The following is a 20,532-nucleotide window of genomic DNA, read 5'->3' on the forward strand; positions in this document are numbered from 1 at the left end:
AACTCAAGTGCCTTTTGTTTCACTACAATTTTATTTGCATTCAGATGCGATCAAATGTTCCAAACTCTACACATGTTTTTAATAATGATCTTTATGCCTATGGTAATTTTTATATATAATATAAGTATGTAAGTAGTAATGTTTAGCTGTGTCGCGTTTAGTGGGTCTCCTCCCATGCTGGCCGTGGTGGCACATCTCCGGTCTGCTCCTCCAACTCCTGCCTTCATCCATTCCATCCATCATCCAGCATCGGCTGCAGCGTTTAACACTTTCGGGGATCCACTACAAGTTTCCGTTCTTAAGTGTTGTTGCTACATATAATATGTTTTGTTGCCGGCGTTAAATACATACAGTTTTAAAAATAGAATAAAAAAGATGCAAGAAGGTTGATTACGCTGTAAACAAATATACAAAAATATATTATTGCACACGGACACACAGAGTGGGAAAGAGACACGGCCACGTGGTGGAGATGATACCGGGAAAGAGACAGAAAAATATGGTACAACATTAGTATCGGTTATGGTGATAGCTTGTGGTCCACTGCATTCGCACGTTAATCTGACATCTAGCTGCGTTATCTTGAACAAACAAAACGGAGGAATGAATGTGAATCATGTCGAGGAGGATTAAACACATTGGCTGTGGAACTGGCTGGAGACAGCGGGAGGCACACATCACACTTCTTATGGTTGGCTACTCATCCTCTAACATTCCGAGTCAGCCTGGGGCGGCTCCACTGCCGTCGCCGCCGCCGCTGCTGCCTGTCCGTTCATCTCCTGTAGAATGTCTTCGTCAACCTCCGGCTGAGGAGGGGGTTCCACGATCAGCTTCGAGTTCATTGCCGCCTCAATTTTGGCACCCATGCAAGGCGGCACCGCCGTTCTAAACACATTCAGTTCCATTTCTACAGCAGGATAGCAAGTTAAGTTAAAGCGACTGCTCAGACGGACATTTGTATACAATTAAGTGGGTACTCTCTCATTTCCTACTCGACGTTCATTAAATTTGCATACTTAATAAATAAACATATCCTAGAATTAGGCTGTATTCTATGTCATCATAAAATCTTATTTTTAAAACATTCCCTTCTAAATGTAAATATTGAGACCCGCACAACCCTTTTATACCCTCTTTATGTATAAATATCATATAATCAATATATCCGATCCTTGCTTACCTGCTGCTATGCCGGCAATGGCTTGTGCAGCAAAATGCTTGACGTCCACATCCGTGTCCGCGTTCAGTTTGTCGAGTGTGGGCTTCACTTGGGCATCAATGACGCTGGCCTCCAGGAAGGGCGAGATCTTCTGCAGGGTCTTTGCCACATTGAAGCGAACATTGGCCACGGGATCGGCGGCCAGCAGGAGGACTGTGGGGAGCAGCAGCTTGGTGGTGATATCTGTGCCGCAGACCTCTGCCAAAACGTTCAGGCAGAACAAGCAGGTCATTCCTATTGAATACAATTACCATTAAATCTTAAAGTTCATTAAATACCCAAAGCCACCACTCACTGTGCAAATAGTTCTTGTTGCGCGACATAACCAGAATCATGGGAATGATGGCCTGCTCGGCCCATGGAGCTCCGAACTGCTCGACCAGTTTCTTCATATTGAGGGTGGCTGCCTCACGAATGGCATAAACGTGATCGTTGAGCCATCCCATGCAGAGACCGCGCAGCTTCTGGTCGAAGAACTCCTGACCCAACTGACCGGCCAGAGCGGGCATATACTCGATGATTGCCAGACGCACGCGCCACTTGGAATCCTCGGCCAATTCGACGATGGCGGGCAGGAGCGACTGTGACAGCTGCTGGATGCCGATGACGTCATTCACGCAGTCCAGATTTGAGATGATGTTCAGGCGCACTTCCGGGCACTCATCCTTAAGCTGGATGAGGAACAGGGGGAGCAACTGCTCCACTGTCTGATAGGCGCCCAGCATCGGACTCAAACCCATGATCACAGAAGCCAGGGCGGACTTCACATGTGGATTGGGATCCGAGACAAGATCGCGCACATACGGTAAAATGGAACTTAGGATGATTTGCACCTGGTTGACCTTATCCAGGTTGGCGCAGAAGTCCTTCACCTTGGTGGCCACCGCAGCGCGAACCTCGGCCTCGGCGTCCTTGAGCAAGTACTGGAAGGCGGGCACCAAATCCACACGAGTGATTTCCGGGCCCACCGCCTTTTGCAGGTCCACGAATTTCTCGGCCACCATATAACGCACCCTCCACGAAGAATCGCTGGCGCACTGGCGTAGCGTGGGCAGAACCAGCTAAGAAGTTAGGAAGGTATTGTAATAAAGGGTGTCTGGGATTGTAGTGCTCATCCACTTACATGCTCCACATCATCCTGGGGCAGCAGTTGGGCAATGCTGACGCAAGCCTCCACAGCCAGCAGACGAACAGAGTCCTGAATTGTGAGATAGAATTAGTATTTTGAGGTAGGGATTCAAGTTGTTATAATTAAATATATGTTTCTCTAAATTCACTTTCCATTTCTTCTGTCTTATAAACATCTGAACATTTTTAACACAGGTATATACATTAAACAAGTTACAATACCTGATCATCCTGTGCCAGCTGCACAAAGTTTGGAATCAAGTCGGACTTGAGATACTCGGTCTCCACGACCTTGGCGAACTCGCCGAGCTTGTTGGCTGCTGCCCGGCGCACCATGGGTGTCTCGTCCTGGCACAGCTTGCGGAAGTTGGCGCGCAGCTCGGCCTTTACCGGCTGTGTGACCCGTGGGTAGCAGACCGAGAAGAGTCCGCAGGCGGAGGTGCGCGAGGTGAACCAGTCGCCGGAGACCAGGCGCTGCAGAGTCGGCACCACGTGGATCTCCAGATCCTGGGCACTGTGCTCAGCGGCCACGGTGCGCAGAGATTCTACAGCCTTGTCCCGCACCACGGTTTCCTCCACGGTGGCCAGACTCTCCAGTGGCGGGATCAAGTACATGGCAAACTCGGGTCCGCCAACGAGACCTGGGAATTGGAGGAGGGATATCGTTGGCAAAAAATCTTTAAAATATCTTTTATCTATTTGCTTACTTGTAAAGTTGCCTAGTTGATCGGCCAGGGCCAGCAGCACCTCATCCTCATCGTAAATGGTCTCAGTAAGGAAGGGAATCAACTCGGACCGTGTGCGCTCTTCGCCCAAAGCCAAAGCGATGGTTGACAGCTTCTTGATGGAGTTTAATCGAAGCTGTTCGGTAGAGTGAGAAGAAATATAAAAATTTAGTATAAGTCAAAAATAAATAAAATAATAATAATAAAAGTTATACAAATGGTTTTTTGATGAGCAAACCATACGTTTTTTTAAACAAATTTATTATTTTTGTAGAACAACAAGATAACATTTAATTTGAACCATTTGAAATAAAACATTTTGATAATTTATGTATTGATATTTTTTCTAAATCAGAAAATAGTTTAAAAATATTACTTGATAAGCTTAAAAAATTTTGGTATATTAAAGTTACTTTTTATTACTGTAATTTTTTCAACTAAATCTAAATCAAATCTATTTGTTAAAAAAAAAAAATTAAATACAATACAATACAATCGAGAATAATTATCTTCTGCTGATGATGCGAATATCATCTGCTGATGATGCGAAAAAGTTTTAGTGAGTCAATGCTATAAACTTTGGATGTCATTCCATTTTAAATATAAATGCATTCTCAAGTGGGAAGCGAGCAGTACCGAAATAGGCTTAGGCATCTTTAAAGGTTAACAATTGTTTTCTTTTACAGATAAGATTGGCATTTAGATAAGTTAGTTTTTTCTTATTTTACAAAAAAGAGAACTAGTTTCTACCCACGCCCTATTTGCAAATATCAAGTTAAATCTCAGGTTCCTTTCTTCTTTACAAATTAGTAAGTCGCAAATTATATTACTAATAAAAACCTTGCTTCTATTTATAAAACTAGAAGTTGCAAATGGTATTTGCAAATAAATCGTGCGTATAAACACACCAAGTAATATATAAGCAGGCATACATAAAAGTAAGATGGTAAAATCGAAGCTCTTTTTGAGGAATGACATATCAGTTTATAACAGTGGCTTCCCTAGTTATACGGAAAAACATTAATCTTGTGTATATCGAATTTTGGTATAATTTTCACGGGCCTTTCGATGCACGCGCTCTTCCTCTTCCTCCCACCAACACAAATAGCCATGCACACACAGTGACGCATTTTTGCACAAATACCATTAAATCACAGTGGGTGAGGGCACGCTACCCCAAATTTATACCCAGAATATTTCGCAAATTCGGGAAGGTACCTGTTTTTAGGCCTAACCCTTGGGTCACAACTAACCTGAACATCCTCGTTCTTCAGTTCGTCGATCAGAACCGCAATGGGATATAGAGAATCGTCGACCGATTTGTCGCTCGCTGCCATTTTTTCCGCTGTTGCTGCTGCTCACACACAAACGCACTGAAAATCGGTTTTTCTATTCTGCAGCCAATCAAAGAGAATTTGCCCTCTGGCCTTTAGCAATTTGCTTGTTTTGGGGTCACAAAATGATTTTGCAAGTTTCTTCTTTCTTCCAGCTCCAATTCGCAAATAATCAACACAATATCCTTTGATCGCTTTTCTAATGAAAATCGTACGTCGTGCAAAATTATTTTTTTCCTTCAAGTGACACAACGGTAGGGCTGGAACCAAAACCGATATTTATTCGATACTTTCGATGTTTGCAAAGGGCGGCAATATCGATTACTTTTTATAAATTGTATTTATTCTACTGGGCGAAATAGTTAGCAACAAGAAAAATGCTGGAAAGTAGGAAATAACCTTTTTATTATTTTCCTGGCCTGAAGTACTCTCTAATTTACAATTTTAAATTTAATTATTAATCGTTTAGCACTGACAAGGTGTCTTTCAAAAGGTAATTGATGTAAAACTGAATGGCGCGGCATTTGAATTTATAAAAATGTTGTTAACCATTGTTAGTGTGAGCCAGAATTATGTGTATTTTAGATAGTTATAATGGAATTACCGTTTATAAGAGTTGGAGTAAACTAATACAAAATAATCAATAATAAAACTCAGAAACCATTTTAAATATCGATTCTACACAACAGTGTGCCCGTTGCTAGGGTGTTGAGATTAGGATATGCATAAAAAATCCGGATAAGAAAATAAAAAAACAACTATAACAATTAAATTGAAAAAACTTTATTGTAGCTTAATTCTCTAGGAAGGTTACAAACTCGGTTAGCTTGAGCAACTGATCATCGTTTCCGCGACTGGGCGGCGCTTCCTGGACCTTGGGCTTCAGGATCACCCGGTCGCCGTCCAGTTCCTCAGTCCAGTTTAAAGCAGCACAGGCGTTCTTCAGCTCCTCCTCGGACATTAGGGACAATTCCAGGACGTTGTGCTGGTAGATGGACACATAGGCGCTGCCCATCAGCTTGAACAGCTCCTCGCGTTGTTTGACTAGGAAAATGTATATATTTTTTATAACTTTTGAATAAACTTTTAAAGGTAAACATACTTAACAGATCCTCCACGGGTGCTTTAACTCTCTCGGACCATTCGTACTTGATGTTCTTGAAGAAATCGGCATAGTTATTGTTTTGCAGGGCAACATTGAGCAGGTTCAGCTGAATCAGTTCTTTGTCCTCCTTTAGTTTATTCGGGATTCTCATCCACAGCAGCTTGGCATCGGCACTGAAAGATATATTATGGAGTCAAGGGCATTGTTTCTTTAATTATTCAGCCCTTACAGTTTGTTTTGGTACATATAAATTGCCAGTAACTGCTGGTAGACATCAGCTCCCAATTCGACTTGCTGTGGAAACAGAGGGTATATCAGGTTCTTATAGAGTAGAAAGATTGTATACCGACTCACCTCGAATTCCTCGTTCTCAAGACGCTGCTGCAGCTCACTATATTTATTTAAATGCATTTTTAATGTAAATTATTGGTCTGAAAACAATAGTATGACCGTTTATCGTGGGATTGTGCACGAAACATAGCCAAAGCAACCCTGTGCTTATGTAGAGTTTAACTATGAATATCGATAGTTAAAATTACTAAATGTGAAAAATATGCAAATGTTTATGCACAAATAAAATCTTAAATGGTAAGAAAATTGATTGAATTAAAAATCAAAACGAATAACCACCCATTTATAAAAAATATCGCGCAACTATCGCCACTATCGATAGCCGCACTGACAGGTCTCCACAATCGCAGAGCTGTCAACGTGCCAAAAGTCTCCACCTTCTTTTCGGTGTCAAAAACTAGACTATCAAGATGGGTCGTATGCACGCTCCTGGGTAAAAATGCGATTTTTTGTTGTTTCCAGTGCAGCCGCACAATGCTGAGTGTTTGCAAAATGTGCCTGCCGTGCGGGATGATCGAATAGATGTGATATAGACGATGCCCCGCGGGGTTTAGTGGGTCTAAAATCGAACGCAAAGGCAAGCACATGGTGCAGACGTAGTATTGACAGGCGCCACCGCCGCCATAAACGCGTACTAACAATCGTGTATTCATTCCTCCGCAGCAAGGGTATTTCCCAATCAGCCCTCCCCTACAGACGTACTGTCCCATCCTGGCTGAAACTGAACGCCGAGGATGTCAAGGACCAGATCAAGAAGCTGGGCAAGAAGGGCCTGACGCCCTCCAAGATCGGTGAGTGCCCGACCGCTATGTTGTTGTTTGAGGTTATGTTAATCCCGATTCCGGTTTTCAATCAGGCATCATCCTGCGTGACTCGCACGGAGTTGCCCAGGTGCGTTTCGTCAACGGAAACAAGATCCTGCGCATCATGAAGTCGGTGGGTCTGAAGCCCGACATTCCCGAGGATCTGTACCACATGATCAAGAAGGCCGTCGCCATCCGCAAGCATTTGGAGCGCAACCGCAAGGACAAGGACGGCAAGTTCCGTCTGATTCTGGTCGAGTCCAGGATCCACCGTTTGGCCCGCTACTACAAGACCAAGAGCGTCCTGCCCCCCAACTGGAAATACGAGTCGAGCACCGCCTCCGCCTTGGTGGCCTAAGTCCTCCGTTCGCTAGTGGGTAGTTTGTTTTCGAGTCTTGCGGGGTCCTACATTTCCATCAATGTACAACCAATAAACCCAACAAATAAAACTGGAAATCGGAACTATTTTATAGACTAAACAATTGCAGTGCTGTTTATTTCGTTTGGAGGAAAGTGCAGTTTGGAATTAAAACGGCAATGGATGTAGAATGTTGAGCGAATAAGCCTTTTCAATGCACTCTAATTTAAATATTGATGCGAGAGGTAATCATTTCTTGCTTGGTGCTATTTACTAATCGTAGTTTATATTCCATATTAATTAGTAAGTTAGTAGCGATTTTGCATCTTCAATGCACTCTAATTTAAATGATGATGCGAGAGGTAATTTTATTTTTCGATGCTTTTACTAATCTTAGTTTATTTTTTAACTCTTTAAATTTGTTAGTTGGTTGTAGATTTGCATTCCATGTTAACCATTGATAAATATAATCGAAGGAAAGTCCACTTACAAATATATTTATATTTGAGTAATAGCTCTTTCGAAAACAAAAAGTGGTTTATTGTGGTTTTTTAGATTACTCAACAGTTGTCCCAAGCTGTAACTCCATTATTAAACTTTTTGTCAGACATTATTATTAAATCACAGCTTTTCAAGTTAATGTACATTTTTAAACTGCTGGGAACTCTTTTATTTCTATTTTAATTGCACTTGTTGCACCCTCTTCAGCAAGAAATTGCAGTTTGCCTTTATAAATATGTACATAGCCTTATACAAGCCTACAGAGAACGAATGCACAGTATTGATTCTGTAAGTTGAATCTTTCCAAGTAGAAATTTGTATTAGTATGATATTTACCTAGAAATCAAATAAACAAAGAAATTAATATGGGGTAATATATTCAGTATGTCGGATTATGCAAATAATGCCCAAATAACTCTTTTTACGTCAAGTCTTGACTTTCTTTCTATTGATTTACAGAACTCGAACTAATGATTACAGCTTATCTTCCTTTTTAAGTATTCGCTTAGTTTGGTGACCTTTCCATTTTATTATAACTTTTGTCAACTCCAGGTTATATTTACCTTTTGCATATTTTTAGTACGCTGTCTACTAATAATTGAAATAAAATGCATGAAATCTTCGCACGAGATTAGTCACAGGCAAATTTTCGCTGGAATACTTATTACTTTTTAGGGAATCTTTTAAAGAAGGGTTTTTATATAACACCTCTTCGCATTTCATTATGCCGACTTTGGGGGGTTTCCAAATTTTAATTATTCTTCTCTTTTTTGTTTGCATATTTTACTACATGCTAGGCCGAAGTCAAACATCGGCCAAAACTATGATGACGTAATATTTGGAAAGGTCTTTTGAGGAAGATGGGCATATGTACATACATACAATTACTTGTCTTCGTGAAATATCCTATAATTGTTGGTCTTAAGTAGGTTAAAATTATGAAAATATGTATGTAGAATTTTCAGAATTTTGTATACTCAAAGTCTCAGAAGGGAATTAAATATGTTAACAATTCCATAAATATGATTATGTTGGTTATAAAAGCGCGATTGGAGTTTGTGTGCGCTTGGGGAGAAGAAGATGAAAAGTAAACTTAACGATGATATTGCTATACACAGTATAGTCTCAAAAAAGTCAACTATAGCAATAAACATCGATTTTACATTAAAAGTTTTTTTTCTGATATGAAACATCAGGAATAAATATATTATGATATGACGATATGATAAAATGATAAACAACATTTTAATTACATTCAACAACAAGATGAAGGGATAATTGATGAACCACCTAGTGGTTCGCGTTGGGGAGGGACGACTGTAGTTTGTGAGCGCCTGGGGTTGGGGGCGAATTTCGTATTTCGAGCCGATAGCCGCCGAATCCGAAACCGCCAGTGTTCAGAACTCAGCATTTCAGTAGCCCGCTGGCCTTTCCGGCGCTCGGACCGAAGTTTGTTTTATTATTTACAATACGTATACCTTTTGTTTTTGCTTTGCCGGGTCTGGGTCTTCTATCCTATCGCGATTTTCTCACGTTCGCCAGCAACAATAACCATATTGTTGAATGTAAACAATATTGAAATAAATGTACGTACATGTGATTTGCAAGCATTGGCAATTACTCGCCGATTGCTTGGTAATTTGTGTGCCTGAAAAAATCCATGTGATTAGATAATTTACAGAAAAACGAAAAACCATCGATGCGGCCTTTATCTCTGCGCAATTATTGTTTGTTGGCCGATAAATGTAATGTCTGTTGCAGTCATTTGGATAAAAGTTTCCCTTTTTGCCAGCAACAACGTGGTACGAATCGTACACCCGCACATAGATATATATATACATAGGTACAGACTTATGTACGGTAAAGGCCCCAAGTGCTTATTCTCGGAAGGAGTGAGTGAAACAGGCAGAGAAAAAGAAACAGACAATTACAGTGGATACCAGATGGGAGATATATTACAATATATGATATATATATAATTCTCTGTAATTTCGAAAAAAGTTGGAAAAAATTAACGTCACAAGTCTAAAACTACATTTTTTCAAACTTTTAAGCTTAGTTCTAGCTATTTTTAACCATTTAAAAAAAAACAAAATTTTTGAGTGTTATTATTTAACCTAAACGTATTTGGAAAATACTCTGCAATTTTAAAAACAATTATCATTAAAACTTGGAATAAGTCAGTGATACATATACTTTTCAAATATTTTAAGCCTTCCTCACTTGTTTTGAGAGACCAATACGACTGCTCGCGGTATAAACAACCATTAAAATTTACATTTACAAAATATTCACTGTATAGCGAAACTGCCAACGCGTGGTTTGTTTTAGGGAACTAAACAACTCTTGAATATTGCTGATTCCCTGTGCTTGTCGCCAAAGCGAGCCCTATTATGACGAATTACAAAACTTATGAGCAATGACACAACGACCATCCCTTAGTCCCAACCCATGGATATTCCTCAAAAAGTAAAAATTACGACTTCTACGAGTCGTCAAGCCAACGTCAATACCAATCGTAGATAAATAAAATAGCAATGTTTGTTTGATTAAGACGTGCCGTGTTTGTGCCCATATCGACTTTTGTTTCTAAAACCACTCAGCAGAATTACATATTTCCACCATGTGATATTGTTAAGTTTATCGTGTACTTATAGAACTGCTTATACCGCCCTCTTTTTCAGTTTCTTTAGAGGGAGTTCAACATGCAGTCGGTGAAGACGGCAGATTTGCCGGAAAATCCGCGAGAACGTGCCAATTTTATTTCGGCAGCATGTTTTTGGTTAGTACATAAATGTTTAATATATTCTAAAATATTTATGTTTATTTTATAAATTATTATTATATACTATAGGTACACCATGCCCACTTTTATCAAGGGTCGGAAAGACACTTTGGATACCAAGGATCTCTACAGGGCCCTAAAAGAGCACAAATCGGGTATGGTGAAATTATGATTATGAATCACCCAAAGGGGGATTGCGAAATTCTAAATCGATTTAGCATAAATATATCATAACGTTTATATGACATTGCGAAATTCCAAATCGATTTAGCATAAATATATCATACCATTGTATGTCATTTGGAGATTTTTGTTATCAGTGCAAGTCACGGTTGTACATTAAACCATTTTTAGATAATGGAACGATCATTCCAACAGCCTTACATTTTCCAAACGCACTGTATGTAGTTATCACGAGCACAATTAAATTGACTGATCGATGCATGTACAATGTACATAGTATGTTCGTTGACCGTCTTAATTGATTTGCTTTTTTTCTTCAATTGCGCCCATGATTTTGTCTTTTTATTTTCCCAAATTGATAACTGTGTCTCTGGGTAATCATTGTTTTCGTAATCCAAATTTATTGGATCCCCTATCTGTGATTAAACTGTGTTAATCTGTGCAATTTTTCCAGAGACTCTGGGCAACAAATTGTGCGCCTCGTGGGAGCTAGAACTTGAGAAGACCAAAGGAAAACCAAATCTTTTGAGGGCTCTACTGCGGGTTTTTGGTTGGTACTTTGCCCTATTGGGTCTGGTGCTCTTCCTGCTTGAACTGGGTCTACGAACGCTACAGCCGATCTTCCTGCTAAAACTCATCGCATACTATACACATTCAGAAGATTCGGAATCCATTGAATCGGCCTATTACTATGCTGCTGGAGTGATCCTATGCAGTGCCCTCAACGTCATCATAATGCATCCCTATATGCTGGGCACAATGCATGTGGGTGAGTCAGGGGTTTATTTATATAGCTAGGTCAAACAAGATTAGTAGGGAACTTAGTAAGTAAACATTGTGCTCTTAAAATATCCCAACGTTTTTTTTAATAATTTATTTATAGGTATATCTTTTTTTATTTTGTATAAAAAAACTAAACTAACTTGTCTTTCTGAACAATATAATGCATAATATATTGATCAGGTCTACGATTGTAGCCACTTATTAACTTATCCATAGTCTTAGTGGTCCGTTTAATTACCTATATTAGTTAATTAAACCCCTCACGACATAGGTAAAAATATGGCAAGTAATAACATTTAATTAGATAATCCGCAGTTCCACTTGGATTATTGCTTGTACAAATTATAGTTACAGGCTTAATTTGCGAAAGTTACTTTGGGAAAGTTAGATTTCGATACCTATTATAAGATAACCTAGTTTTGCTAAGCTGATCAATAGTATATATTTGATATTATATGCAATAATGTTATAATAATGGATATATACATTTTCGTAGGTCTCAAGATGCGCGTTGGTTTGTGCAGCATGATCTATAGGAAGGCCCTACGACTAAGTCAGTCAGCACTGGGAGACACCACGGCTGGACATGTGGTTAATCTTATGTCCAATGATGTGGGTCGGCTGGATTTGGCTACCATCTTTGTGCACTACCTTTGGGTGGGACCGCTGGAGACCCTCTTTATCACATACCTTATGTACCGGGAGGTAAGAACTGCGATAATCCCCCAAACCAAACAAACCCCAAGTAACAAACCGAAATCTCTCTACAGATTGGAATCGCTGCCGTGTTTGGTGTAGCCTTCATGTTGCTCTTTATTCCCCTACAAGGATATCTGGGAAAGAGGACCTCGGTGCTGCGACTCAGGACCGCCCTGCGGACAGACGAACGGGTGCGGATGATGAACGAGATCATCTCGGGCATCCAGGTGATCAAGATGTACGCCTGGGAGTTGCCCTTCGAGCAAATGGTGGCCTTTGCGCGCAAGAAGGAGATCAATGCCATTCGACATGTGTCCTACATTAGGGGCATTCTGCTCTCCTTCATCATCTTCCTGACGCGAGTATCCATTTTCTTGAGTCTGGTGGGCTACGTGCTGCTCGGAACGTTCCTCACACCGGAAGTGGCCTTCCTGATCACCGCCTACTACAACATTCTGCGCACCACCATGACCGTGTTCTTCCCACAAGGCATCTCTCAGATGGCCGAGACCCTGGTGTCCATTAAGAGGGTCCAGAAGTATTTGCAGTCCGATGAGACGAATGTGTCGGATAAGAGTGTGGATCTCCCGGAGGATCCGCCAGGCAGCAATCAGGCAACGCTTCATGCTTACGCCGAGGAGGATCGCGATGAGGCTGAGGATAAGCTATTGGGTCCATCTCTTGCCACCATCAATGAAAACGCCAAGCTGTCGGAGGCGGGAATCTCCATCAGCGGACTTATGGCCAAATGGGATGTAAAGTCTCCAGACTACTCTCTCAATGGGGTAAACCTTCGTGTCCAACCTGGAACCATGCTGGGCATTGTCGGACGCACTGGATCCGGTAAATCCAGCCTGATTCAAGCCATCCTGGGGGAGCTGCCGGCAGAATCCGGCGAGATAAAGGTCAATGGTACCATGTCATATGCCTCCCAGGAGCCCTGGCTCTTCTCCGGCACCGTACGTCAGAATATCCTCTTTGGCCAGCCCATGGATCGCCGCCGGTATGCCAAGGTGGTCAAGAAGTGCGCCCTGGAGCGGGATTTCGAGCTGCTTCCGTTCAAGGACAAGACAATTGTGGGAGAGCGTGGAGCTTCGCTGTCTGGTGGCCAGAAAGCTAGGATCAGTCTGGCGAGAGCTGTTTATCGGGAGACGTCTATCTACCTACTGGATGATCCTCTGAGTGCCGTGGACACCCATGTGGCCCGCCATCTCTTTGAGCAGTGCATGCGTGGCTATCTGCGCGAACGCATTGTTATCTTGGCCACCCATCAGCTGCAGTTCCTGCAGCACGCCGATCAGATTGTGATTATGGACAAGGGTCATGTGAGTGCTGTGGGCACGTACGAGTCGCTACGGGAGTCCGGATTGGACTTTGCCACCATGCTGGCGGATCCGGAGCGGGATGAGCATGAGGAGCGAGCGGGACGTTCCCGATCGGGCAGCTACACCCACAGCCATTCCGACCAGCGGCGCAACAGTGAGCAGTCCTTGCTGTCCATGGCCGACTCCTGTCTGGGTGATCCCGAGGCGGAACAGGCCATCAACCAGGAACGCCAAGTGGTGGGTCAGATCGGCCTCCGGCTGTACAGCAAGTACTTCAAGGCGGGCGGCGGCTTCTTCGCCTTCTTCGTGATGATGGGCTTCTGTGTGCTCTCGCAGGGATTGGCCTCGCTGGGTGACTACTTTCTGTCCTATTGGTAAGAAATCTGGTTTATAAGTTTTATAGAATATTATTTAATAGATATTTTTGAACTTTTAGGGTAACCAAGAAGGGAAACGTGGCTTACCGCGCTGATAATAACGACACCATCCATTCGGATGAACTGGAACCACGCCTCTCCATTTGGTTGCGGGATCTGGGCTTGCCCGTAGACGCCGAAATGTTGGACACGTACATTTTCACGGTGATCACGATACTGACCATTTTGGTGACCGTGGCGCGCTCTTTTCTATTCTTCAATCTGGCCATGAAAGCCTCCATTCGTTTGCACAACTCCATGTTCCGTGGAATCACCCGAGCTGCCATGTACTTTTTTAATACAAACCCATCTGGACGTATCCTGAACCGTTTCTCAAAGGATATGGGACAAGTTGATGAGATACTGCCCGCCGTTATGATGGACGTCATCCAGATCTTCCTTGCTCTGGCTGGCATTGTGATAGTCATAGCTATTGTCAATCCGCTGTTCCTCATTCCCACCGTAGTGCTGGGCATTATATTCTATCAACTGCGTACCTTCTACCTGAAAACCTCGAGGGATGTGAAGCGCTTGGAAGCAATCAGTAAGTGTCCGTCCATTTTTAGATCTATGTAAATATTTTAGGAATCGTTGAGGAATATCTTAAGATATTTCTATGTTTTTAATGCATCTTAAACTTTTTTTTTTTAATAGCTCGGTCTCCCGTATACTCCCATTTGGCTGCCTCTCTGACCGGACTGTCCACCATTCGTGCCTTTGGAGCCCAACGCGTCCTGGAGGCGGAGTTCGATAATTACCAGAACATGCATAGCTCTGCATTTTATATGTTCATCAGCACCTCACGAGCCTTTGGCTATTGGCTGGATTGTTTCTGTGTTATTTACATAGCCATCATAACACTCAGCTTCTTCGTCTTTCCTCCGGCGAATGGAGGAGATGTGGGTCTTGCCATAACCCAGGTGAGTCATCACAGAAGTGCTTCATCTGTTGAATTACTCAATTCTTCTGTTCGTAGGCCATGGGCATGACTGGCATGGTTCAGTGGGGAATGCGTCAATCCGCCGAGCTGGAGAACACTATGACTGCCGTGGAGCGGGTGGTTGAGTACGAGGACATTGAGCCAGAGGGGGAGTTGGAGGCGCCAGCCGATAAGAAGCCACCCAAGTCCTGGCCAGAGCAGGGAAAGATCGTGTTCGACGAACTGAGCCTGCGCTACACCCCCGATCCCAAGGCGGAGAATGTGCTCAAGTCCCTGACCTTCGTCATCAATCCAAAGGAAAAGGTGGGCATCGTGGGACGCACTGGGGCGGGCAAGTCCTCGCTGATCAACGCCCTCTTCCGACTGTCCTACAACGATGGATCCGTGCTGATAGACAAGCGGGACACCAGTGAGATGGGTCTGCACGACCTGCGCAGCAAGATCTCGATCATCCCCCAGGAGCCCGTGCTGTTCTCCGGCACGATGCGTTACAACCTGGATCCCTTCGACGAGTACAGCGACGAGAAGCTGTGGCGCTCCCTGGAGGAGGTGAAGCTGAAGGATGTGGTGGCGGACCTGCCCAGTGGCCTGCAGAGCAAGATCACCGAGGGGGGCACCAACTTTAGCGTGGGTCAGCGCCAGTTGGTCTGCCTGGCGCGGGCCATCCTGCGCGAGAACCGCATCCTGGTGATGGACGAGGCCACGGCCAACGTGGATCCCCAGACGGACGGCCTCATCCAGACCACCATCCGCAACAAGTTCAAGGAGTGCACCGTGCTGACCATAGCCCATCGCCTGCACACCATCATGGACTCGGACAAGGTGCTGGTGATGGATGCCGGCAGGGCGGTGGAGTTCGGGACGCCCTACGAGCTGCTCACGGTGGCGGACTCCAAGGTGTTCCACGGCATGGTCAAGCAGACGGGTCACGCCACCTACGAGGGTCTGCTGAAGGTCGCACAAAAGGTTCGTTTCTACTTGAGTCTTAAGTGGGTGTACAAATATTTATATTCTTCATTTCATTTCAGGCATTTGAAACCTCTCAGAATCCCAGTCTTTCCTCATGAGACCAAGTTATTATGTGAACTAAGTGCTTAAAATTGAGCCGAGGTGCTTGTCACCGAATCTTTATAACTAGTTTAACTAATGTTAATATTTTTGAATGTGTTTATTCGTGTGAATGTAAATATGTTTGTCCGTATGTATGTGAATACTTTATATAACTCAAAAATTGTATAGGATTGCGTTGCCTAATTTACTATTTGTATTTATTTAACTTTCACTAAGTGCAAAGAAGTGCCTTTAAAAATAAATAAAATATTTTCTCTGTTTACTCGTAGGATATTTTTTATTTTATATAAATAGGTGCAAACACTATTACAGATTCTATTTTTTATGCAATCTACAAATATCTAAAAATGTAAAGTATTGAATTGGGTATATCTGTTTACCAATAAACAATGAAAACTGTAAAATTGATTTCAATTGGAGAGTTACGTCTAGCTTAGGATTAATTTCGATAAAATTACATCAAATCATAACCCAGGGTAACCAAAAATTAAATATTAAAATAAATTACTAGGTTTTCCTGTCAGGTGGTATTTCTTATTTTCAATATATTTATTTTTATACTTAAGAGTATATATTTTTTGGATGCAATTATGCGGTGGGTATTTACCGAATTTCTGATACACAAATCGAAAAGTACGCTATAGATACTCGTAAGATGAGTGCACATCAGATATTTGTACAAATCAATTAGTTAATTAAATTAATTGTTTAAACTGCAAGCCTACACATAAATTTTCTATTGAAGGATTTAGTTCCTCACTTATAAGCCACATATGTTGAAAGCACGATCTTCACGGCAATTTACCTCGTTAAGAAGTCTTTTCATTTGCTTTATGTGATTTAAGACGAGTTTATATTTTTTAGAGCCTAGAAGTATGCAAATCATAGGCCAATGATTGTCAAACTGGAAGGTCTATAAAATCTACGACTTATTGCTTACTCTTTTTGAAGTTGGTATTGTTAAAGAGTCGTACAAAATGGTTAGGGCTTATTATTAAAGTAAACGTGTGCAGTAGATAACAGGCTAAAGTTGTTTTTTCTAGGCAAAGTAAAATGGCTTAATACTTTAAGTAAATTTAATTTTTACAACTGTCGTGCGATTATTAAAATAATCAATTTAACTCTCGTCAATTGCAGGCGCTTGATAGTAACGATAAATAAATCGTGTCAATATAACAAAGAATTACTCATATTTCCTTTGTTAAATAAAGGGAGTTTCCCTTTTTTGACTTAGGTTCATTTTAGTGGGTACTGCCTACATCTACTTTTTTAAAGACCGTTAAAACGTATACGTAAAAAACAAAATTAAGTTTGGAAATTGTCACTTTATTCTTGACAACAGTTTATTAATTAAACACGGATACAAATTACTAACAAATATATACATAATACATAATAATCTGCCACCATCTCCTAGAGAAGGTTTTTCAGTCCCATCGTCAAGAGCAGAACCATGGCACCCAAAGAGAGCTTCAGGCTAGTGCTTCCATTGCACCGATCTGTCAAGCAGATATCACACTCATCGACAGCGTCTGCTGTAACCTCGAGATCCTTCCTTACAACCTCGCAGGCACCTTCCCCATCGGGAACCTGAACACAGCCACGATTTATCACTGTTTGGGATACGGAGAAAATGGTTGGTTTAGTATTATAGTCCGTCTATTCCGTCTTTTGTGTGTACTCACCTCCGTCTTTGTAGATGCTGTAGCAGGCGGCAAGCTTATAGCTCACTGGAGAAGAATTGGTGGTAGCATCAGTAGTAGATTCAGTGGTAGAGCTGGAAGAATGTGAGTCTGTAGAAGAAGCTGTAGAAGAGGTTGTAGAGGAGGTTGTAGAGGAGGTTGTTGAATCCGTGGTGGTGGAGTCAGTTGTAGAATCTGTTGAAGTTTCTGTTGTAGAATCAGACTTTGTAGAATCCGTCGTTGTAGAATCCGCGGTTGTAGAATCCGTGGTTGAAGAATCCGTGGTGGTAGAGTCAGTGTCAGAAGGTGTCGAAGAAGAGGTCTGAGAAACCGTGGTGGTAGAGTCAGTAGTAGGAGAAATCGTTGTAGATTCAGTGGTTGACGATTCCGTGGCTGTAGAATCCGTGCTGTCTGAAGCGGTCGAAGAAGAGGATGAAGAATCCGGGGTGGTAGAGTCACTAGCAGGAGAATCCGTTTCAGATTCACTGGTTGAAGATTCCGTAACTGAAGAATCAGTGCTGGATGAAGCTGTCGAAGAAGAGGTTGGAGAAACCGTCGTGGTGGAGTCCGTAGCAGGAGACTCCGTAGATTCAGTGGTTGAAGATTCCGTGGCTGTAGAATCCGTGGCAGTAGAATCCGTGGCTGAAGAATCTGTGGCTGTAGAGTCCGTGGTGGCCGAAACGGATGTAGAGTCAGTAGCAGAAGAAGCCGTCGAAGAGTCCGTTGTAGATTCTGCGGTTAAAGTGGTGGATTCCTGCGAAAGAAATATACATGTTCAGTAGATGTTTATGGAATGCTCTTCAGATCCTACCGTATCGTCTTCTCCTTGTCTTGGCATCACTGAAAGTAGAGACCGTCTAAAGCGATTCAAAGCGGCATTTGTCTCCAACACAAATGCCGAAGAGCCATCGAGAGTGCAAGAGACCGTCCGAACATTTTCTACATGGCATTCATCTCCTACACAACTGTAGCATTCCAGGGCACTCGCTGGAAAAAAGTGGGTAAAAGGTGAGTCAGTGGTAAGGGAAGGGGGTGATGGGCAGGTGGGCTGAAGGCCGAACGAGATAAAATTCGAGAGCAGGCAATAAGTCTGATTGATAAATCAAATACCAGATAACATCGGCACTGTTGCCTCATCAAGCGAATCGGACAACTTTCTACGCTAACTTCGGGGTTTTTAGGTTAACGTACTTGAGTTTTCCTTTTATCAGATAACCTTTCAACTCGAAGTGTGCTTCCATTTTAATTTGGATCATGGGATATACTGTTCTGTTCCCAATTCATAAATTACCCAACCGATTAAGCTTGCTTGGGTTCGCAGTTCGCTGGTATGATGCAATCTTTAAATTTTATAGATCAAGATAGTGAAAAAAAGGGGAATACCCGATTTGAAAAAGGTTATCCATATAAACTGTGTTACTCAATTTTGTAGCTTAAACTTTTAAATTACACGTTTGGTTTTCCTAAAGAATACAAAATAAACGTATCCCTAATTCATACAATATTAAAAGCACATCAAGTCTTTTAAATATGAAGAAGTTTTAAAAGACTTTTCTTATTAATGTTAAATAGTTCAGTATTATATAATTTTTAACATCATATTACAAAAGGATATAAAAATCGTTTTAAAACACTTTTATATGTCTTTAAAAAGAATATATACACAGGCACTAATGTGAATATATTCTTTTTAAAGTATAGTTACTGCTCGAAGCTTGTCCATTGCGATTATTAAAAACTGTTGGTGGCTACAAAACTAATTTCAATAATGGAACTGGCCATGGCGCTACTTCTCGACTGGTATTCGCTGTCAACACAGTTGATAAGGAGCCAAGTCACTTTTCTTTCACAAAACTGAAAAAGTTAGTAAATACTACGAAAATTCCACTTGTACATCTGACACGCGCTTAATCAATCAATAAGTTAAGACTCTGCATTATTCCATCAATTCTGCCGTACGATGATCTTTAAGATAATGGAATAAATAATTCCCACCTGGCAAAATAGATGAGCAGGCAAAAAATGCCATCAGCAAAAAGTTAACCGTAATCAGACGCATTTTTCCTTTTTTCGATCGAAAGGATTCTAGGCGAGAAAAATATGGTTCGCGAGGATCAGAGCGTATGAAAACCAAGAATCGCACCGCACGATGGTTGAATGGGAACTACCAATAAAATATAATGTTAACCTGGCTTTTTTATCATTTACAGTCGCAAATGATAAGCGGGGGCAGAGCAGGAAAGCAGCGAAAAGCAGAGCGTTTCGTTCAGGCCGGTTTTCCTGGCGATATGGGCCATAAAACTTTATTTCCCCGATTGTAAACGATAAGGGTCCCTTTGGGGAAATACTAGATATGCATTAACTTCCTCAGGATGTATGAAAATTTTTTCGGTAATTGGTAATTGGTGTTTTTATGGCTAGCGACTATACGTGTTCTACTTCGTTCCGAAAACTGGGACTAACCACCTTTTAAATGGTTTATTGCTGATGGGGTAAACCCATGATATATGCTTGATTTTAAATTACACGTTTGATTAGAGCGGTCCAAACATTTGAGGTTCCTCGTTTATGAATCCCTGCAAAGTCATTGCTTGGTTATCAATTTATGCAGAAATCTAATCAGCGGGATCCATTTCTAATCAGCTCGATCAGTTTTAGACATTTTCTGGCTTTGTTAGGTTTTTGACTGTGTGCTTGGAAAAAATATACAATAAGAAATAATCAAAAAAATAAAATAAGTGTTATATAAATGTATATAACATTAATAAACCTTTATTTATTTATTTTTAGGGATTTAATAATGTAACATAAATAAACATATTTAAATTGTAAGACTTGGTTAAAAATTTAAAAATATTAAACTTATATATAACTTTCCTTAAAAACATTTGCTTGTATAATTTTTTACCAGTGTAGAATAACTAACTTTTTTGCGTGGTCTGATCGCGTGGTCTGTGAAAGTCGCTAAAAGAATTCCGATAAACAATCTAGCAATATCAGTGCAGCCAAATACCATTTAATACAACAATTTTGCATGATTCATTCACTTTCAGAATGGTTAACTAACGAGTACTAGATACATATATTTACCATGATTCATATTATTTCGGACAGTTGTCTAATA

General features: G+C 41.5%; 5 protein-coding genes across 6 annotated transcripts; 2 read left to right on the forward strand and 3 right to left on the reverse strand.

The window, feature by feature from the left end:
- Positions 1 to 12: 12 nt before the first annotated feature.
- Pp2A-29B (Protein phosphatase PP2A regulatory subunit A) lies at positions 13 to 4,668 on the reverse strand. Of its 2 annotated transcripts, none has more exons than XM_017089969.4 (7): positions 4,326 to 4,666; positions 3,055 to 3,208; positions 2,570 to 2,988; positions 2,343 to 2,417; positions 1,515 to 2,280; positions 1,181 to 1,453; positions 13 to 395 (listed from the first exon to the last, which is right to left on the reverse strand). In XM_017089969.4, exons 1-7 carry the CDS (start codon positions 4,407 to 4,409, stop codon positions 391 to 393), a joined length of 1,776 nt encoding a protein of 591 aa, XP_016945458.3. In that variant the 5' UTR covers positions 4,410 to 4,666; the 3' UTR covers positions 13 to 390. The 2 variants fall into 2 exon arrangements, with proteins under 2 accessions (XP_016945458.3, XP_016945457.3); XM_017089968.4 differs by lacking the exon at positions 13 to 395 and adding an exon at positions 516 to 907 and having other exon boundaries at positions 4,326 to 4,668.
- A 505-nt stretch (positions 4,669 to 5,173) lies between these two features.
- On the reverse strand, positions 5,174 to 6,016 carry CSN8 (COP9 signalosome subunit 8). Its single transcript, XM_017075444.4, has 4 exons — positions 5,866 to 6,016; positions 5,741 to 5,805; positions 5,509 to 5,684; positions 5,174 to 5,450 (listed from the first exon to the last, which is right to left on the reverse strand). Exons 1-4 carry the CDS (start codon positions 5,920 to 5,922, stop codon positions 5,200 to 5,202), a joined length of 549 nt encoding a protein of 182 aa, XP_016930933.3. The 5' UTR covers positions 5,923 to 6,016; the 3' UTR covers positions 5,174 to 5,199.
- Positions 6,017 to 6,168: 152 nt separating this feature from the next.
- On the forward strand, positions 6,169 to 7,147 carry RpS13 (ribosomal protein S13). The gene is made up of 3 exons (XM_017070486.4): positions 6,169 to 6,295; positions 6,526 to 6,653; positions 6,719 to 7,147. The coding sequence occupies exons 1-3, from the start codon at positions 6,273 to 6,275 to the stop codon at positions 7,021 to 7,023; spliced, it is 456 nt and encodes a 151-aa protein (XP_016925975.1). The 5' UTR covers positions 6,169 to 6,272; the 3' UTR covers positions 7,024 to 7,147.
- A 1,791-nt stretch (positions 7,148 to 8,938) lies between these two features.
- On the forward strand, positions 8,939 to 15,988 carry LOC108021143 (probable multidrug resistance-associated protein lethal(2)03659). The gene is made up of 10 exons (XM_036817662.3): positions 8,939 to 9,110; positions 10,209 to 10,306; positions 10,379 to 10,464; positions 10,947 to 11,261; positions 11,772 to 11,980; positions 12,046 to 13,673; positions 13,736 to 14,259; positions 14,370 to 14,635; positions 14,692 to 15,621; positions 15,684 to 15,988. Exons 2-10 carry the CDS (start codon positions 10,230 to 10,232, stop codon positions 15,720 to 15,722), a joined length of 4,074 nt encoding a protein of 1,357 aa, XP_036673557.3. The 5' UTR covers positions 8,939 to 9,110; positions 10,209 to 10,229; the 3' UTR covers positions 15,723 to 15,988.
- A 1,043-nt stretch (positions 15,989 to 17,031) lies between these two features.
- On the reverse strand, positions 17,032 to 19,586 carry Mur29B (Mucin related 29B). The gene is made up of 4 exons (XM_017074151.4): positions 19,404 to 19,586; positions 18,220 to 18,395; positions 17,412 to 18,162; positions 17,032 to 17,339 (listed from the first exon to the last, which is right to left on the reverse strand). The coding sequence occupies exons 1-4, from the start codon at positions 19,465 to 19,467 to the stop codon at positions 17,140 to 17,142; spliced, it is 1,191 nt and encodes a 396-aa protein (XP_016929640.3). The 5' UTR covers positions 19,468 to 19,586; the 3' UTR covers positions 17,032 to 17,139.
- Between the last annotated feature and the right edge of the window lie 946 nt (positions 19,587 to 20,532).

The sequence above is a fragment of the Drosophila suzukii genome, chromosome 2L, assembly GCF_043229965.1.
Source record: "Drosophila suzukii chromosome 2L, CBGP_Dsuzu_IsoJpt1.0, whole genome shotgun sequence".
Taxonomy (NCBI): domain Eukaryota; kingdom Metazoa; phylum Arthropoda; class Insecta; order Diptera; family Drosophilidae; genus Drosophila; species Drosophila suzukii.

What these genes read in the sequence shown, in the direction of transcription:
- Pp2A-29B (XM_017089968.4), bottom strand. Translation starts at nt 4,409, where the DNA reads ATGGCAGCGAGCGACAAATCGGTCGACGATTCTCTATATCCCATTGCG. An exon ending in AGCTGGCACAGGATGATCAG is followed by an intron (nt 2,418 to 2,569) that starts GTATTGTAACTT and finishes CTCACAATTCAG; the next exon opens with GACTCTGTTCGTCTGCTGGC. An exon ending in CCCAGGATGATGTGGAGCAT is followed by an intron (nt 2,281 to 2,342) that starts GTAAGTGGATGA and finishes CTAACTTCTTAG; the next exon opens with CTGGTTCTGCCCACGCTACG.
- CSN8 (XM_017075444.4), bottom strand. Translation starts at nt 5,922, where the DNA reads ATGCATTTAAATAAATATAGTGAGCTGCAGCAGCGTCTTGAGAACGAG. An exon ending in TATATGTACCAAAACAAACT is followed by an intron (nt 5,685 to 5,740) that starts GTAAGGGCTGAA and finishes TATATCTTTCAG; the next exon opens with TGCCGATGCCAAGCTGCTGT. An exon ending in ACCCGTGGAGGATCTGTTAA is followed by an intron (nt 5,451 to 5,508) that starts GTATGTTTACCT and finishes ACATTTTCCTAG; the next exon opens with TCAAACAACGCGAGGAGCTG.
- RpS13 (XM_017070486.4), top strand. Translation starts at nt 6,273, where the DNA reads ATGGGTCGTATGCACGCTCCTGG. An exon ending in GGTCGTATGCACGCTCCTGG is followed by an intron (nt 6,296 to 6,525) that starts GTAAAAATGCGA and finishes ATTCCTCCGCAG; the next exon opens with CAAGGGTATTTCCCAATCAG. An exon ending in CCTGACGCCCTCCAAGATCG is followed by an intron (nt 6,654 to 6,718) that starts GTGAGTGCCCGA and finishes GTTTTCAATCAG; the next exon opens with GCATCATCCTGCGTGACTCG.
- LOC108021143 (XM_036817662.3), top strand. Translation starts at nt 10,230, where the DNA reads ATGCAGTCGGTGAAGACGGCAGATTTGCCGGAAAATCCGCGAGAACGT. An exon ending in GCTGGGCACAATGCATGTGG is followed by an intron (nt 11,262 to 11,771) that starts GTGAGTCAGGGG and finishes ACATTTTCGTAG; the next exon opens with GTCTCAAGATGCGCGTTGGT. An exon ending in TGCTGAAGGTCGCACAAAAG is followed by an intron (nt 15,622 to 15,683) that starts GTTCGTTTCTAC and finishes ATTTCATTTCAG; the next exon opens with GCATTTGAAACCTCTCAGAA.
- Mur29B (XM_017074151.4), bottom strand. Translation starts at nt 19,467, where the DNA reads ATGCGTCTGATTACGGTTAACTTTTTGCTGATGGCATTTTTTGCCTGC. An exon ending in CTGCTCATCTATTTTGCCAG is followed by an intron (nt 18,396 to 19,403) that starts GTGGGAATTATT and finishes ACTTTTTTCCAG; the next exon opens with CGAGTGCCCTGGAATGCTAC. An exon ending in GACAAGGAGAAGACGATACG is followed by an intron (nt 18,163 to 18,219) that starts GTAGGATCTGAA and finishes TTTCTTTCGCAG; the next exon opens with GAATCCACCACTTTAACCGC.